Here is a 17195-nt window from a genome sequence, read left to right on the forward strand (position 1 = left end):
CTATATATATATATATATATATATATATATATATATGGGATTTGCTAAGCTCCATCGCAAAAGGCTTTTCACGGTCGTTCTGTTGCACGTTAGACCAGCCACCTCGTGAATAGAGACAAAAGCTGTTGTCTTCATTAATTAGGTGGTTGGTCTGATGTGCGACAGACCAGCCGCAAAAACCCTTTTGTGATGGACGCTAGCAATTAACTACTGATGTTGGTGCTACCATGTTTTGATAATTTCACAAACTCAGCCTATGCTGTTTTAAACAGCCATCAAAGATTATTACCTTCCCAAAAAGCTCTTGTAAGCCGATTAAAGCAGAAAAGACAAAGCAGTTATTAAAACATTGTAGTGCCAAATTAGGGTATCGGCGATGCGATGCCATCACATACCACCTATTAAACTTTCTTGTACTTATTCACAAGTTGGTTAGTATTGATTTTGTTTCTTTGCATGGGTTGATCGCATCTATGTGACTGGATTTCTTAACTCCTCCCTTAAGATATGATCCGCCGCCTGGCTGACATGGCAAATACTCAGTTTATAACCACCACATTCCGATCAGAGCTCGTTAAAGTTGCAGACAAGATATATGGTGTGACACACAGGAACCGAGTCAGCCGGGTAGATGTTGTTTCGAAAGAAGAAGCTCTGGATTTTATCGAGCACGACCAAACTCACCAAAATGAATAAGGTTAGCACTTTTGAATTCCCAATGGTGTATTTCATATTTGTCATGTATCTCTCAATTACATGAACCCTGAATGTTACTCTGAACTTGGATAGTAGTGCTATGCTAGGATTGTTTTTTTATTCTGTATTTTCTGCTCTAACTTGACAATCTTTTAACACGGGCAGATGGCAGGTTGAACCTTCCACGCTGCTTGATCTTGATCTTAGGTGAGATTAAATAGCTGTATATAGTACTAAAGACTGGATCTCCCCCTCCTTGCATTTCTTCTTCTTTCCTCTTATTGCGGTGCATGAAAATTTAGTGGCATTGCATGGTCATTTGTTCAAAGACTTAAATCTCAGATGGAGGAAAGAAACCAAGATTGTGCATGGATTTCTGTATTTTTATCACATTTGCTAACTGCACCATGTACAAAAATAGCAGATAGTTGCAGCTTACTCTTTAACCTGTCTAACCCTCTAGGTTTTATGATCTAGTTTGATGAAACTGAATGATTTTATGTAGTGCTTATTCTCTTTTCTTTTCTTCTGTAATGATACATGAAAATTTGTGGTTTAATCTTTCTACACAAATAGCATCATGATCTAGGTTTTAAATTTCGATTTCGGCATTTCCAGAAACCGAAATTTCGGCCGAATTCACAAAATTTCGGTCGTAATTGGGTACCGTTTTTTCCAACCGAAATTTCTGCCAAAATTTGGTAAAGTAATAAAATAATAAAAATTAAGCTTTTATTTTGCCGAAATTTCCGAAATTCCATCCTACAATCCCTACGCCCTGTTCGTTTTGGAGTTTGAGAATGGCAATGATAAATTCGCCCCCTTCTTTTCCCACTTTCACCATATAAATGTCTTGTTTGCAGTGTAAATTAGGGCAAAGTTGGATTCCTTCACGCTTTTTACCATCTGTCCGTCTTTGCCAAACTCAACCCTCACACTTAGGCATTAGCTGTCTTAGTACTCATCTACCCATTCCCTTCCAAACAGGCATGATTTCGCTCTTAGAAATAAATCTGATCTTAACTTGTAATTATATGTTTATTTTACCAAATCCTTTTATCTTATAATGACATTTCACCAGATACTGAGATTTCACAAGATGCCCACAAATCCTCTTACCTCTTTTACATGTCATGTACCCTCTTTCAATGGTGATTGGTTTGTAGGTAGAAACCCCACAACCCCATTCTTAAGTTCTGTTGAAAAATATGATGTGAATAATCAGAACCCATGTCTGCAAATGAAAAAACATACACATGTTTCATCTTATAGAAAGTGAAAGAGAGTTATTTTAGTGATTTTCAGCTTAAAGGGAAAGACTCAACTTCTCTTAGTTGTTCTGTTTATATTTCTAGATTTATATGTGCATCTATCTCTCTAAAGGATGTCGTTTGCATCTGGGTCTTTAGAGTATATAAAAAAACTCCATGAAAAAGGGATTGTTGCCAACTTCTACAGCTTGAATTTATGGATGGATTCGATGTGTATTATTGTTCGCACTGAATTTTAGTTTACTGGCTGTGGGAGTTTGAGTTTACCGGCTGTTAAAAAAAAACAGCCAGTAAAAGGGGTGTAATGTGGCGTGAAAGGAGGCGAATTTATCATTCCCCTTTTGTCAAAATTGCGTTAAATTTTGGGCCCAATAATCAGTTTTGGACTCAAAATTGCGTTAAATTTTGAGGCCAATAATCGGTTTTGGACTCAAAATTGCATTTTGTTTTGAGCCCAATAATCAGTTTTAGACTTAATCAATTTCCAAAATCCATAATGAAAAGTGCCTCAACTCCCTACATTTTTGATTAGTTAGGAACATCCAGCTGTGAAGATACTATGCCGATGACCAAAAGACTATTCTCTACATTTTCTTTCTTTTACCCCGTACAATGCCTGGGCCTGTATTTATGTATTGGAAAAAAAAAAAATTACAGTGTGGCGAACCTAATTGGATGATCTAAACCCTTCATATTTTGATCCCTGTGGTGGATAGGTGGTACCATAAAAGACACTATGTAATCCTCTTTGAACGGCTAGGATCATCCTTAAGAGGAGAATTTTTTGTCATAGCCTATTTATGGTGGGGACCAACAAATGGGTGGTTTAGATCATCCAAATCATGAGGCCCACTGTACTTTTTTGCCATGCATGTATTTCATCGGAAATAGAAGTCCACATTCCCAAATCATATAAAATCTCCTTTTATCCACCCATGTTTTCATAGCTTATAAAATCCAGGTTTTACAATCCTGGGATATGAAATCAATGTATCCAAATGGAAGGCAGGCAGAAACTGTTGCTCTCTCTCTCTCTCTCTCTCTCTCTCATGGGTAAAAAGGTCACTTGTGTCCAGGAACACCCCCTTGTCAGTGTATCAATGACTAAAGAGGGGCTGTTGTACTTTTGTCAGAAGAATTCAATGCCCCCGATTGCTGCAAACACTGACAGGGGGTGTTCCTGGTGATCAAAAGGGGCGGATATATCACTTCCCAAAAAAATTCATGATAGCTAAACATGCCCTGAGTTGAACCGAATGCCTTTTAGAACCCTTTGATGGGTTGACCCTAGGCCCCTAGATCAATGATCTAGATTGATAATTTGGCCCTTCAACTGATCATCTTACTGATCTGTGCCCTTTATTATTCCAAAGAGTTTCACAGTTTTTAATTTTATGTAGCATGATCCTTGTGTACCTTCTCGTCTTCCTCTCCCTATGAGTGATTGCTACTTGTTTAATATTATCCTTAATGCTTGATTTCAGATTAGAATAATGCATAGATCATGTGTTAATCGTCAATTGTCTTTTCTTCAGTAGTTTCATGTGTTAGCCTAGCAAGGTGATATGTCTGCCCCCTTTTTTTTATTTGGGACAACCCCCCCTCTAGTGAAAACGCAGTCGCAATTACACTAGAGGGGTTGCCCTCAAAAATCATTTCCATCCTAACCCTCTAGGTGATCCAAACCGTCCATTTGTTGGGCCAAAACATTGAATAGCTTGTGCCCCAAAAGAATCATTTCCACAGGATGATCTTAACCCTTTAGGTGATCCAAACCGTCCATTGTTGGGCCATAACGTGAAAAAAAATCAGTTTCCAAATACTGAAAAACAAATGCCACCCTTCTTCAACCCATCCTTTGTTCTCATCTCCTATCTTCCTCCCCTTAAAACCCACCAACTCTCCTCATCAAAATCCCCTTTATATTTTCCTACACCCCCTATTTCTCCCTTCTAACACCCCCCCCCCCCAAAATGGACCCCACATCCGCCCCCTACGAAGTTGAGAATTGCCGAGGCGTCCTCCGAGTCTTCAGCGACGGCTCCATAATCCGCTCGGCTAACACCAGCTTCAACATCCCAATCCATGACGATGGCTCAGTCCTTTATAAAGACGTTATTTTCGAAGCCGGTCTCAATATCTCTCTCCGCCTCTACAAGCCATCATCGGCTCATTCGGCTAAGCTCCCCATTTTCTACTACTTTCACGGCGGCGGCTACTGCATCGGCTCGCGCACATGGCCTAACTGCCAGAACTACTGCCTCCGACTCGCTAAAGACCTCCAAGCCGTTGTTATCGCGCCTGACTATCGGCTCGCGCCAGAGAATCGGCTCCCAGCCGCAATCCAGGACAGCTTCTCGGCTCTGCGATGGCTTCAAGCCCAAGCCGTGTCGGATGATCCTGACACGTGGCTGAATGACGTGGCGGATTTCGGACGGGTGTTTATATCGGGCGATTCGGCTGGAGGTAATATCGCTCATCACTTGGCCTTCCGGTTCGGTGCCGGTTCGCCCGAGTTGAGCCCGGTTCGGGTTCGTGGTTACGTTTATCTGGCGCCATTTTTTGGTGGGACTGTACGGACAAAATCCGAGGCGGAGTGTCCCGTGGACGCTTTCTTCCCTTTAGAACTCAATGATAGGTACTTCATTCTGATTTTGATGAGTTTTTATTTAATATGGGGTAATGATAAATTCGCACCCCCTACAGGATAGATAATTCGCACCCCTGTAAAGGGGTTATATGAGAGAGGGGAGGATATGTGGCAGACTTTAGCCCTTTTAAAACTGTGCAAGCCCTTCCAGTCCCTTATTTTTCAAAAAGTACTGTACGGACCACACTATAGGATGATCCAAACCGTCCATGTAATGGGCCATAATGTAAATAGACCCGGCAAAACCAACCTGTGGCCCGCGGGTCGAGCCGACCCACCCTCAAATTTGCAGGTACCGGTTGGAGTTCTAGTGACCCGTGAAAATCAACCTGCGTGTCACCCAACCCGCCAAAACATGGGTCGGGTCGGGTTAACCCACGGGTATCCGCTGGTTTTCCGGATTTTTTTAATAGTTTTATTTTTATTTAAAAAGAGAAAAAACGAAGGGTTAAGATCATATGATCAATTACTAATAAAAAAAGAAGAAGATCATATGATCAAAAGCCAAAACAAAAGGGGTTTTATTCTTTTTCCCTTGTTTACTTTTATAATTTTTAGTTAGGGACTTAGGGTTTGACTGTTTCTATTTGAGAAGAAGTGAAGAACTGAAGAAGCCAAAACAAAAGGGGAGGAGGCCACCTTCGTCGCCACCATAGGCAAATCTGGCCACCATCCGACCCGACGCACTCGTTTGCCAGGTTTAAATGTAAATAGGGTGTGCCCAAAAAATCATTTCCATAGGATAATCCTAGCCGTCCGATCTATATACGAACTGCAATTAGCCCCATTGAATCCTTCTGACGTGAAGTACGTCAGCCCCTTTGTAGTCATTGATTCACTGCTGCCGGGTGTCCCAAGTAATCAAAAGGGGCGGATATATCACTGCCTTTTCTTATATGGTGTAAGGTTGTAAGCTCCTACAGTCCAATAATTTTTAAGAAGTATTGTACGGCTTACACCATAGGATGATTCAAACCGTCCATTTGATAGGTTGTGACCCAAAAATCATTTTCATAGTATGATATGATATGTATACGTATGGTGTATAGGAGGTAGTTGCGTTGCATTTTAGGTTTGTGGGTATGTGTTTTACAGTCATGGGTGTTAGTTTTTATTATGTGTCATGTTAGTGGTAAGTGGGTTGATGATGTGGCATTCTCATTGTGCTTGCATTTAAGTTTATGTATTTGAATGAAGTGGGAAGAAGAAATTTACAGCACAAAGGAAACTTTGTTCAAGGAGAGTCATGGTTCCTCTCAATTTGAGCCATTAGGAGGTCCGGTTGCCTTGAATCAACCTCCCTTCCCCCTTTTATAGAGGAACTGCACTTATGGTGCACTTATACGGGTCTCCTTTCTTAAGATACTGAGCACAACTATAATTAGTAGATGACCCATAGACCATTCTCAAGCAGTGAACCATTCTCACATAAACCGTGTTTTGTACTTGGGAGTTGGGACAGCCTCCTCTAGTCTATTCCTGAATACTCTTTTACACCGAGTAAAAGAAGGGATGAGTATATTATGTATCATTTTCCTTTTCTTTGCAAAAGACAAAATGCATTGTGTCCTACCTTTGATTGATCCGAACCGTTCACTTCGTGGGCTCTGCTTTAGATCTCCTATGGCAGAAAAATCACATTGATTAAGCAATTAATACATTCAATAATTTGAATTGTGTAGTTTTGACCGTCTATTTTCAACAACAAAAATTACATGTAGTGTAAGGATTGCATATCAGGCCATAGGTGATCCAACGGTTTGGATCAATCAAATGTGGGACCCATTGGGGCTTGTATTAGTTTAAAACCGTCTACTCTTATTGATAAAGCCACCACCTTCATTTTGTCTACATTTTTCTTTACAGGTTTTGGAGGCTGTCTCTACCAATCGGAGGGGATCCGGACCACCCAATTTCAAACCCTTTCGGACCGGAGAGCCCGAGTCTTGAATCTGTGGCACTCGACCCGATCTTGGTGGTGGTGGGTGGGTCCGATTTACTGAGGGATCGGGCTGAGGATTATGTACAGCGATTGAAAGGGTGGGGAAAGAAAGTGGAACTGGCTGAGTTCCCAGGAATGCAACATGGCTTCTTTACCATCGATCCCTTCTCTGACTCATCCAACGAGTTGATGCTACTCATCAAACAATTCATGGCTGAAAATGCCGAGTCGGACTGAGTTCGAGTGTGGCCCAATTGAGTTACCGGGTTAGTTGGTGCACTTTAGAATTTAATAAGGGTGTGCCCAACTCGGTAAATGAGTCCTTATATTAGGATGGAAATGATGTACGCACTGTGATGTCCCCATAAGAAGTGTTCCTCTCTTCATTTTTGCACTTGTTTTAATTTCCAAAAAACTATTACCATCCGACCCAAATTTGATAGTTACACTCCTCTCTTTCTTTCTTGTACTCACTCTTCTTTTTCTTCTTCGAGTTCAAGAGAGCAAAATTGTCTTCTCAACCATGCCCTCCAAGGTCAATAGAATTGAAACTACCATACATACCTAACTTTAAACTCATTACTTCATTTTCTTTTCCTAAAGAAAATGGATTTTATTTTTATTTTTTTATTATATATTTATCTATTTGAAAGGAAAAATTAGAGGTGAAGGGGTATGTGCTTGGAGAATTTATATGATGGGTGGCCGTGAAAACACGTGAAGTCTGAAAAAAGTACGTACGGCCAACTTTTTTCGATGATCCGAACCGTTCATCTGTTTGGGCACAGCGTACATAGGTTGTGCCCCAAAAATCATTTCGATAGGATGATCCTAACCCTACGATCTGTAGAAGATCCTATAAATGATTTTTGGAAATCTCCATTTTCAGATCGAAGGGTTAGGATCATCCAATGGAAATGATTTTTGGGGCACAACCTATCTACGTTGTGCCCAAACAGATGAACGGTTTGGATCATTAGAAAAAGTGGGCCGTACGTACTTTTTTCAGACTTCACGTGTTTTCACGGCCACCCATCATATAAATTCTTATTATGTGCTTGATAGTTGGGATGTTATGGCTGCAACAGTGACTTGGGCCCTATTTATTTTGGATTTTGAGAACCGCATTGTGAGTCCAAATTAAACTCATTATTGGGCTCGATTAAATCTAACATTGTGTCTAGTAATCAATTTTGGACTCAAAATCGGTTCTCAAAATCCAAAACAAACCGGGCATTATCGAGATTGAACACGACTTAGGTCCTGTTTGTTTCAGATTCTGACAGCCGAAAGGTGAGCCCCCAACCCGATTATTGACGAAAATTCCATTTGATTTAGGTCCAATAATCAGGATGGGGCCTCACCATCGGTTGTCACAATCTGAAACGAAAAGGGCCCTTAAAACCCAAAGGTATAAATCAAAACCTTATATCAAATGGGAAATGATGTATGCTTGTTTTCATAACGACAATCCATAGTTTATTAAACACTATTTTGACTGGGGATTCCACGACTGGGATGTTGCATGTGAAAGCAGCCATGTAGACCCACTTTTCAAGAGATTTTGTCTTATTCATTTAATTCATTTGAGGTGGCTGCTCTCACATGCAACAGCCCAGCCGCGAAATGCCTTCTGCGATGGTCCCTAGTAAATCCCTTTTGATTGACTATTGATAGCTTTTTGGGAATTGTAATTCCACTTAAGAAGTAGATAGAAAAGTGCAATGGTTCGAACACAAGGGAGTTGTTAATTGTGGGAGTGCGATCATTTCACATATCAAATAATAGTTATTGTTTGATAATTAATATAGAGTTTTAATCATCAGATAGTTAGTATCGTTGGTAACCATCACCCTTCTTACTCCTAGTCTTGTAACGCTCTTTTTCCTTGGCCTGTCCACATTTCCGGTGCACCAGGTCAACCTTAGCCTTGGCTAAAGGAGAGTCTAATCTTAACCCAACTAGGCTCTAAATCTCTATACTCTCTGACCAAACCTGTCTAACTCAATTGTCCAAATTGGGCCTAGTTGAGGGAAACAGGCAAAAATAAATAAAAAAGAAAAAACATTACATGAAATTAAATCATGATAAAATTAGGGGGTTTGGATCGGGACGGATTGCCGAGGCCTCAACCCTATCTCAACCCGAAATTACATCGGGCTAGTTTTTTTTCAACCTTAACCAAACCCAAACTGAGCCCAAATAAGGCTGGACCTGTTGATCGTTTGGTTGCTGGGTTTTTTTTTTTCCTAGGATTTATGTGGGAGAATATTTAGTGGTCACATCAACTTTTTCTTGTTGACATCATTAAAATCTTGTCTTGAAAATGGTGGTCTCTCTCTACCCTCTCTACCCTCTCTCTCCACTTATCATAATATCTTTCTCTAATTTATGCTTTTCCCCTCTTTTGTCTCCTACCTTTACCCACATAAATCTGAGAAAAAGAAAAAAACCTGGCAACCTAACAGAAAAAGCTTTTATTAGCAAATTGAAAAATAAATCGAGCAGTGCCATCACGAAAATAACAAAGAGGGAATTAGTCCTCCAAAAAAAAAAAAAAAAAAAAGGAGGAAAAAGAAGAAGAAAATGAGATAAAACCCTTGTGTGGATCAAAAGTGGTTGTCATTAGTAAATTATCTAAAAAGATGGTGGTCCCAACACTAAAAAGGGATTTGTTAGTGTCCTTCGCATAGCGTTCATCGCATATGGTCTGTTGCATGTCAGACAAGCCACACAGGCTAACTTTACAGCAGCTTTTGTCTTCATTCATGTGGTGGCTCATCTGACATGCAACAGATCATCTGCGATGGACGCTATCAAAAATATCCTCCACTAATCCTAACCAATGGAGTCTATTACTTGTTTCAACGGCTAGGATTAGTCTTAGGTACCACCGGAACCAACTACGATACGTGATTAAGGTGAATCACCAACATTCGTTGTTTAAGGAAGGGTTGGTGCAGTGCCATTATCAAAATATGTCTCTGCGGAAATCAGTCCTTTTTTTAACGAGCCCTTTTAAAGGCCGATGATATTTCCACCCCTCTATACGATGATGCGCCCAACTGTTAGGGTGATTTGACGTCAAAAAGAGTTAGAAGTATGCCCACCATTCAAGTTAAAAGCGGGGCGCATCATCCTACAGGCGGTTGAAAAACTTATCTCCCTTTTCTTTTTTTATTAATTCTTTTAGTTTATTTTCTTTATTAGAAACGCGCTCTTTGCCGTGTCGGACAGACGCCTCGGGTGAAAAAAAAAAAGAAACGGAGAGACGAAACGTTTAAATTTCCGTTTCGAGTTTTTTCTGCTCAAAAAAGGGGGAAAGAAAAATGAAAAACAGAAAGAAATTCTAGGGTTTGAACCTCCCTCCCTCTCGCGCCAGTTTCAATTCTCTTCAAAAAATCTTCGAATCCACGTTTTTTTTTCCTGATGTGGTCTGATTCTCCCAACGTAGATTTGAATACCTTCCGAGAGCTAAAATTCCAGGTATGATCTTGTAGAGATAGTGTCATTTGATTTCTCTGGAATGAATAGCAGTTAAGATTTTTTTTTCCTCCTTTGCCTTTTGATTTTTCATTTTGTCTTCCTTTTCTTCTCTTCGTGATGAATTTGTTGTTTCCATTTGATTTCACCATCTGAAAAAAACGGAGAATCGGTTGTTGGAATAGGGAAAGGGAGGGTAAATTGAGATTTCTTTTGAGAAAAATCGATTATAGGGGCTCAAAACTATGTTTCAGAAAGGAATTGGAGATCTATGGAGAAGGATATAATTTTCTAGGGTTTCAGTTTGATGCTTTGTGTCGTTTCATGGATTCTGGATCGTTTAATTGACATTTCTATGGAGAAAATCGATTATAGGGCCTCAAAGCTATGTTTCGGAGAGGAATTGGAGCTCTACGGAGAATAAGATAATTTTCTAGGGTTTCGGTTTGATGAATTGTGTCGTTTATTGGATTCGGGATCGTCTAATTGAGATTTCCATAGAGAAAATCAATTCTAGGGCATCAAAACTATGGTTCGGAGAGTAATTGGAGCTCTACGGAGAATAAGATAATTTTCTAGGGTTTCAGTTTGATGAATTGTGTCGTTTATTGGATTCGGGATCGTCTAATTGAGATTTCCATAGAGAAAATCGATTCTAGGGCATCAAAACTATGTTTCGGAGAGTAATTGGAGCTCTACAGAGAAGGAGATAATTTTCTAGGGTTTCGGTTTGATGGCTGGTGTCGTTTATTGGATTCAGGATCGTCTAATTGAGATTTCCATAGAGAAAATCGATTCTAGGGCATCAAAACTATGTTTCGGACAGGAATTGGAGCTCTACGGAGAGTGAAATAATTTTCTAGGGTTTTGATTTGATGCATGGTGTCTAATGGATTTGGGATTGTCTAATTGAGATTTCCACGGAGAAAATAAATTCTAGGGCCTCAAAACTATATTTGGGAGAGGAATTGGAGCTCTATGGAGAATGAAATTTTATAGGGTTTCGGTTTTCTTGCCTGGTGTCCTTTCATGGCTTCGGGATCGTCTCCTGGATAATTTAAATGTTGTAGTTGCTTTTAGGGCCTCGAAACTATATTTCGGAGAGGAATTGGAGCTCTATGTAGAATGAAATAATTTTCTAGGGTTTCGGTTTTCTTGCCTGGTGGTGTTTCATGGATTCAGGATCGTCTCCTGGCAAATTTAAATGTTGTAGTTGCAACTGTAGCTGCTCCCTGATTGGTTCATCAGCCACATGTCATTGTGCTGTGAAGAGGAAGTCTGAACTAATTTCTGATAATGTCGAGGCTAATTCAACCAATTTGGATTACTCATCGGTTGCTCGAATTGAGATCGATAATGAATGTGTGGCCTTGCGAGAGACACTCAGCAGTCAGCAGCAATTGATACAACAGCTGTACAGTGAATTGGAAGAGGAGAGGAATGCATCATCATCTGCCGCAAACGAGGCAATGTCGATGATATTGCGGTTGCAGAGGGAGAAAGCTGAGGCTCAGATGGAAGCGCGGCAATTTAAACAGTTTGCAGAGGAGAGGATGGCCCATGATCAGCACGAACTTCTTGTATTGGAGGATGTGCTGTATCAGAGGGATCAGGTCATCCAATCCCTTACTTTTGAGGTTCAGGCCTACAAGCATAGGTTGATGAGTTTTGGGTACGGCGAGTCCGAGTTTGAGGTTGTGCCGATTCCTAACCAGGGTGCGGGAGAGAGGTCTGAATTGCAATTCGAATACCCTCCTCTGAAATGCAACTTGAATGTGATGCCAGTTTCTCCGAATTGTGGTCTCGGCAATGATGCTGCACCTGATATTGAGAAATACGCTTTTGGGGAAACACCTCGCGATCGGGAACATTTGCAGAATTTGGAGTATAGGATCTATCAGTTAGAAAGAAATCCTAGCAACTACCAATTGGATGGGGATTTTCCCAGTACGAACTTTCTAGAAAAGGCAGTAGTCCGACAGTCACCCAGGTGGCCGAGGCATTCAAGAAAATTCTCTACCGACAGTTCTAGTTCTTTCTCTGGGTTGGTCAAGGAGGTGGCTCAAGACTCAACAACGGAAGCTCCAAGGCCTGGTAGCAGCCTCAAAAAGATGGAGGACTTCATAAAAACAGAGGACGACCCGTTGAATACCTTTCCTCAAAAGGTGGATAATGCATCTGACTTTGGAGATGACGTGAGTGACAGAATTTACACTATTGATTCTGTCCAGTCAGTGCCCTACAATGGTGTCAACGAATCCAAAGTAATTGCCAGCCTCAATGATGATTATGTAGTCACTCCAAGGGAGTCATTTGGCATGTTCGATACAGGGGAAACAGATATCAAGAAGCTCTACATGAGACTTCAGGCACTTGAGGCAGATAGAGAATCAATGAGGCAGGCAATTATTTCAATGCGGACTGACAAAGTGCAGTTGGTATTGCTGAAGGAAATAGCTCAACATTTGTGTAAAGACATGTCACCAGAGAAAAGGGTGACCATGAAGAAGCCGTCTCTGTTTGCAAGGTTTTCGTTTACGTCCGTGTTGAAGGTAATTTGTGTCTTTGCCAATAATTTAGTTAATGTTTGCAACTGACACTATATTGCGTTTGCTTGTTCAGTTAATTAATGAATATTCTTTTATAAACTTGTTTCTCTCGTGGCATATTTTATTTATTTCTATCCACTGTATTCTGTATCTTATTCTCTCACATTTCCTTTTTCCTATCATTGTCGACTAATTTTTTTTTTCTGAAATGCTATCATTATCAGCTACTGCATTTACAAAGTTTTATTACTTGTAAGTGTAACGGTCTTTCCTCATGCAGCTTTATTGTGCCATTTAGTTACTCATCTAATTCTGTAATCGTTTGTAATGTTCTATTGGTGCTTCTACAAAACATCTTTCAGTTGCTATTTATTCTCTTTCAAATTTATAGCTATCCGATGCAATGTTTTCTCAATAGAAGATTTTAACATCTCTCCTTTCCATTGATTCTTCTTTAGCTGCTGCACTTAAAAAACTAAGGTTCATCGTAGCGTTTGAGTATGAATTTAGGAAGTTGGGCATATGATTATGCATTGCATGACAAAAAGGCCTACGGTTGTATGTGGGGTTCATAAAAAAATCATTAACACAAGGATTATAATGAAATGCCTCTGGGTGAGTTATATGATGACTCACCACCGAAGTTGTAAAAATCATTTCGTTTCAGCCAAAATGGCCGAAACGTTTCGGTTTCGTCCTAAAACTGGAATGCAATGACCCCTTTTTTTCTTTTCATTCCAGATTTCGATCGAAACTGGAAATTTCGGACGAAATTGACCGAAATCCAGAATTTTGTCCGAAATGGCCGAAATTCCGGATTTCGGCCTAAATTTCGGGGAAATTTTTTCTTCCTTTCTTTCTTCTCTCTTTATCTCTCCTTAGTTCTCTTCTCTTCTTCTATCCTCCTAGTATTTACATGTAAAGTCATTTAAGTACTTAAGATTCACATATAAATAAGGGAATACCCTCCATTTGAATCTATTAAAAATAGTTTAAAGATCCAATCTAAAAGGAAAAAAAGTCAACTCTCTAGTTCTAGTCATGGTTTTAAATTTCGACCGAAATCCGATGGAGACCGACACCGAAACCACACAAAACCGAAATGGTCATTTATTTCGGCCGAAATTTCGGTTTTTCCGAAATTTGACGCAAAAATCTGTTTTTTTTAATATTAATTTAATATTTCACCGAAATTTTGATCGAAATTTAATAATGAAGAAAATAATTTTTTTTTGGTACCAGATTTCGACCGAAATTTCGAAATTTCAAGGTCCGAAACCGGTACTGAAACCGAAATTTTAAACCTTGGTTCTAGTACAAAATTTGAAAAAAAGGGTTGGGTCAAAATCTTAACTTCCAAACGATAGGGTATTTTTCCAATTTTAAAAATTCATAAATTCTATCATGTCCAAACATTATTAAATCCCAAAAGTCCAATAAAAAAAATCCTATAATTTGGTCTCTAAATTTTTTTCATCTTGTCATGCAGTGGTCAATGCACTGGTAAATGCACTGGCATTTCAGTTGATAGCGATTTTCCTTTAAGTAAATGTTGAATCTTTTATATATTTGGTTCATTTAATTGTTTTTTAGATTTTTCTAACAATTTTTATTTTATTTTTCATATTTTTAACTATTAAAAAAAAATCCCTTCGTCGTAATAGAACGAAAAGTTTCGAATGAAATCCGAACGAAATGACCACAACGAAACGGCGAACGAAACGAAATTTACAACTTAGCTTAACCCTATCTGATGTTTTGCACCGTATGAGCATTGATATCTGCCAGTACATATCTACATATCATACTTCATTTTGTTGAGAACTTCTTTCTAGTAAGTTTACCCCCGTCTCTTTCTTTTTGCTGTTCCAGTGGGTTGTGTCATTCGTTTTCTGGAGAAAGAAACCACATCGAAGCAAGTAAGTAATCATGCATTCATTTTAGTTCATTATGCTTTCATTGCATGCATAGAGCTGAAAGGTGATAACCGTTTTTTTCCTAAATACTTATGCCAGGTATATGTTTGAGTTATCAAAAAACGTGGGCTTACTATTGCTTTTAGATAAGTCCTCACATATGAGGCAATGGAGATGTCTTACAAGAGGGCAAGTTTGAATGCTGTTTTTTACCTCCCGCAAACTGAGCAAGATCTCTGAAACCTATGGTCACAGGTGTAAATCATCAAATGGATATCATGATGCCTTGTAGAAGTGCATTATTTTTTTCATTTCGCGTGTCTGGAGCTGGAAGGTCTACAGTATTGAGTGTTATTTTTTCTGTATTTCTGGCACCAACATGAAGATTTCTTCATGGGTTTGATCAGTAAAGCATGGATAAGTTTAGGTTTGGGTGCTCATTTAGTTTGTAGAAATGAAACGAGGTATGCACTTATGACATCCTCACGTGTATATTAAAGTTGATTTATGTTTCCACAATTGGTATTTGTCATTATTATTTATCATTGGACCAAACCTTTCAAGCTTCATAACTGTATTTTGAGAAAATCCATGATATTGAATTGGGTTTATTTCATTGTTTGCTCATACCTTACGTATAATTTTGTTTTCTCATCAGTCAGTAAAGTATGTTCAGGTTTCCCAGGTTTCTTCCCATTATATCTCTGCTATTTTGCTGCCTATCCTTGGTCATGTTCTTCTCATCAAGGTAGTTGTGGAAACTTACCAATGCCTCCAAAAGCTTAAGCTGTTGGAGAAGGCGTTAATTATTCTTTTATACTTTAACACTCCCCCTCCCGCGTACACGTGGCACAAGTGGCCCCACTTTTGGGTTGACCATTGCATGTGAATTTTTTTCATCAAGGAGGTTTGAACTCAGGACCTTTGCTCTGATACCATGTGAAACTACCAGTTACTCCAAAAGCTTAAGCTGATGGACATGGCGTTATTTAATCTTTTATACTTTAACAGTAGTTATAAGAAGTAAGAAAGTAAGAATGAATAATTTCGAGCTAGATCATTTGATTTACTTTCAGATTACTTGTTCTTTTGTGTGGAGCTTCCTAATTCTCTTTTTTCTTCGCTCATAGGGTTATATCTCATTTGTATCATTAGTGAAATTTAATAGTAGGAGAAGTTTCCTATAAATTTTGTGAGAATAAAGATTAAGAGAGGAGAAACCGAGAAAGGGATGGGTAGGAAACATAAGTATTACTGATTGAAAATTATTTCAAGATTAGAAGCAAATTAGAACTATATACTATACTCATCTCCCATCCAATCTCTTTTATATTGTTTTTCCTTTAAAGTTTCCTGGTCCAGGGTATGCCCTGGGCCCCTGGCCAGCTTCTCTGATACTTTGTAATACAGGATGGGACTTCTGGTCCCCAATGTAACCTTAGTATCAATGAAAATATGTCAACTTAAAAAAGAAGAAGAAGAGAGTTTTCTTGTTTTACCCCCTTATATTTTCTCTATCCTACATTTGGACTAGGCGAATTCTATCACGTGAGTTGCTGCTTGCATCACTTGGTATCAAATCAGTTTCATGGGGACACTGCCATGGATGTCGGATGATGGCATCACATGCTGTTACATCCATCCCTTTATGATTTGTACAAGCAAATCGAATGATTAATTTTGACAGTGCTGCCATAAGAGCAACACCACCATCGACAATTCCATCCTCAAGTTCGTGATTAACTTGACTGCATTTGAAAGATGGTAAAACCAATACAAATCAGGCCACAACCGTAGAGAATTCCCAAGGTACCACTGTTGATCCAAGAGATTGCTGCGAAGGTTTTGGAGGATCAAAATGGAATCCAACCTATGAAGATATTCCATTATGGGAACTCAAGATGAGGAATTGGACATCCTAGATTAGATAATAAAGCTTGGATGCTCAAGGTCAATCAGTGTGATTGGAGGATTTTAAAGGCAAATCATTGTGTCGTTTTATTTTGGAGCCTCATCTTAAGTTGCATTCTAACGACTCTGGTCAATATCAAATTGTTCCCTTTCTGAACAAAGACGGGACTTGTCTGCCTGATTTTGATCTGAAATCGATAGGGATCAAATACTTTTTGACCGAGGAGGAATAATACAAGACGATCTGATTGTGGCATTAGGATGATGTCACGGTAAGACCTTCAAGATACATGTCTATTTTTTTTTAGTATGGATCTGATTGTGCATTAGGATGATGTCATGGTAAGACCTTCAAGATACATGTCTATTTTTTTTTAGTACGGTCAATGCTTTCAAAGGCATCTTAGGTGTATGCCTCAAGGCAAGGCACAACTAAATGCCTCAAGGCACAAGAACAGAAGCATAGCACCCCCACAAAGCATAGTTTTAAAACTCCCCCACGTCATCGTGGACTCTCCCTGGTCAACTCCCTTTTACCTTGGCCGCGTTCCGCGTTTTGTTTTGTCGCGTTCTGCGTTTTGTCCTACAAAGCCAATATAAACTCTTTTTACTCTCCTGAGTTATGACCATGTCAACCGAGTACTCAGCCGCGTCTTCCGAGTACTCGACCGCGTGGTGCCGAGTCAACTAGGATTTTCTTCAGCCGTGTTTTGATCCCCCATCGGCGTTTTGAATCACTGGGCCCGAAAGGCGTAAGCCTCAGTGGAAAAGGCATAA

General features: G+C 39.4%; 3 protein-coding genes across 5 annotated transcripts in view; all 3 read left to right on the forward strand.

Moving 5' to 3' along the window:
- TTN7 (Structural maintenance of chromosomes (SMC) family protein) overlaps window positions 1-3633 on the forward strand; it is a 64918-nt gene extending 61285 nt beyond the window's left edge. The window contains exons 29-30 of one of the 3 annotated variants that reach the window (XM_077369891.1): window positions 506-697; window positions 3503-3633. In XM_077369891.1, the coding sequence (XP_077226006.1) occupies window positions 506-696 (191 nt within the window). In that variant the 3' untranslated portion in view covers window position 697; window positions 3503-3633. Of the gene's footprint in view, window positions 1-505; window positions 952-3502 lie in introns of those variants that run through there. The other 2 variants (XM_077369890.1, XM_077369889.1) reach the window with 2 other exon arrangements.
- A 75-nt stretch (window positions 3634-3708) lies between these two features.
- Window positions 3709-7010, forward strand: LOC143859199 (alpha/beta-Hydrolases superfamily protein). The gene is made up of 2 exons (XM_077369892.1): window positions 3709-4605; window positions 6484-7010. The coding sequence occupies exons 1-2, from the start codon at window positions 3941-3943 to the stop codon at window positions 6794-6796; spliced, it is 978 nt and encodes a 325-aa protein (XP_077226007.1). The 5' UTR covers window positions 3709-3940; the 3' UTR covers window positions 6797-7010.
- A 2779-nt stretch (window positions 7011-9789) lies between these two features.
- Window positions 9790-15129, forward strand: LOC143858889 (myosin-binding protein 7-like). Its single transcript, XM_077369576.1, has 3 exons — window positions 9790-12594; window positions 14464-14510; window positions 14607-15129. Exons 1-3 carry the CDS (start codon window positions 11215-11217, stop codon window positions 14704-14706), a joined length of 1527 nt encoding a protein of 508 aa, XP_077225691.1. The 5' UTR covers window positions 9790-11214; the 3' UTR covers window positions 14707-15129.
- The last annotated feature ends 2066 nt before the right edge of the window (window positions 15130-17195 follow it).

Source organism: Tasmannia lanceolata, unplaced genomic scaffold (genome assembly GCF_043159265.1).
Source record: "Tasmannia lanceolata isolate RefF3 unplaced genomic scaffold, GAP_Taslan_0.1 ptg000029l, whole genome shotgun sequence".
Classification (NCBI taxonomy): Eukaryota; Viridiplantae; Streptophyta; class Magnoliopsida; order Canellales; family Winteraceae; genus Tasmannia; species Tasmannia lanceolata.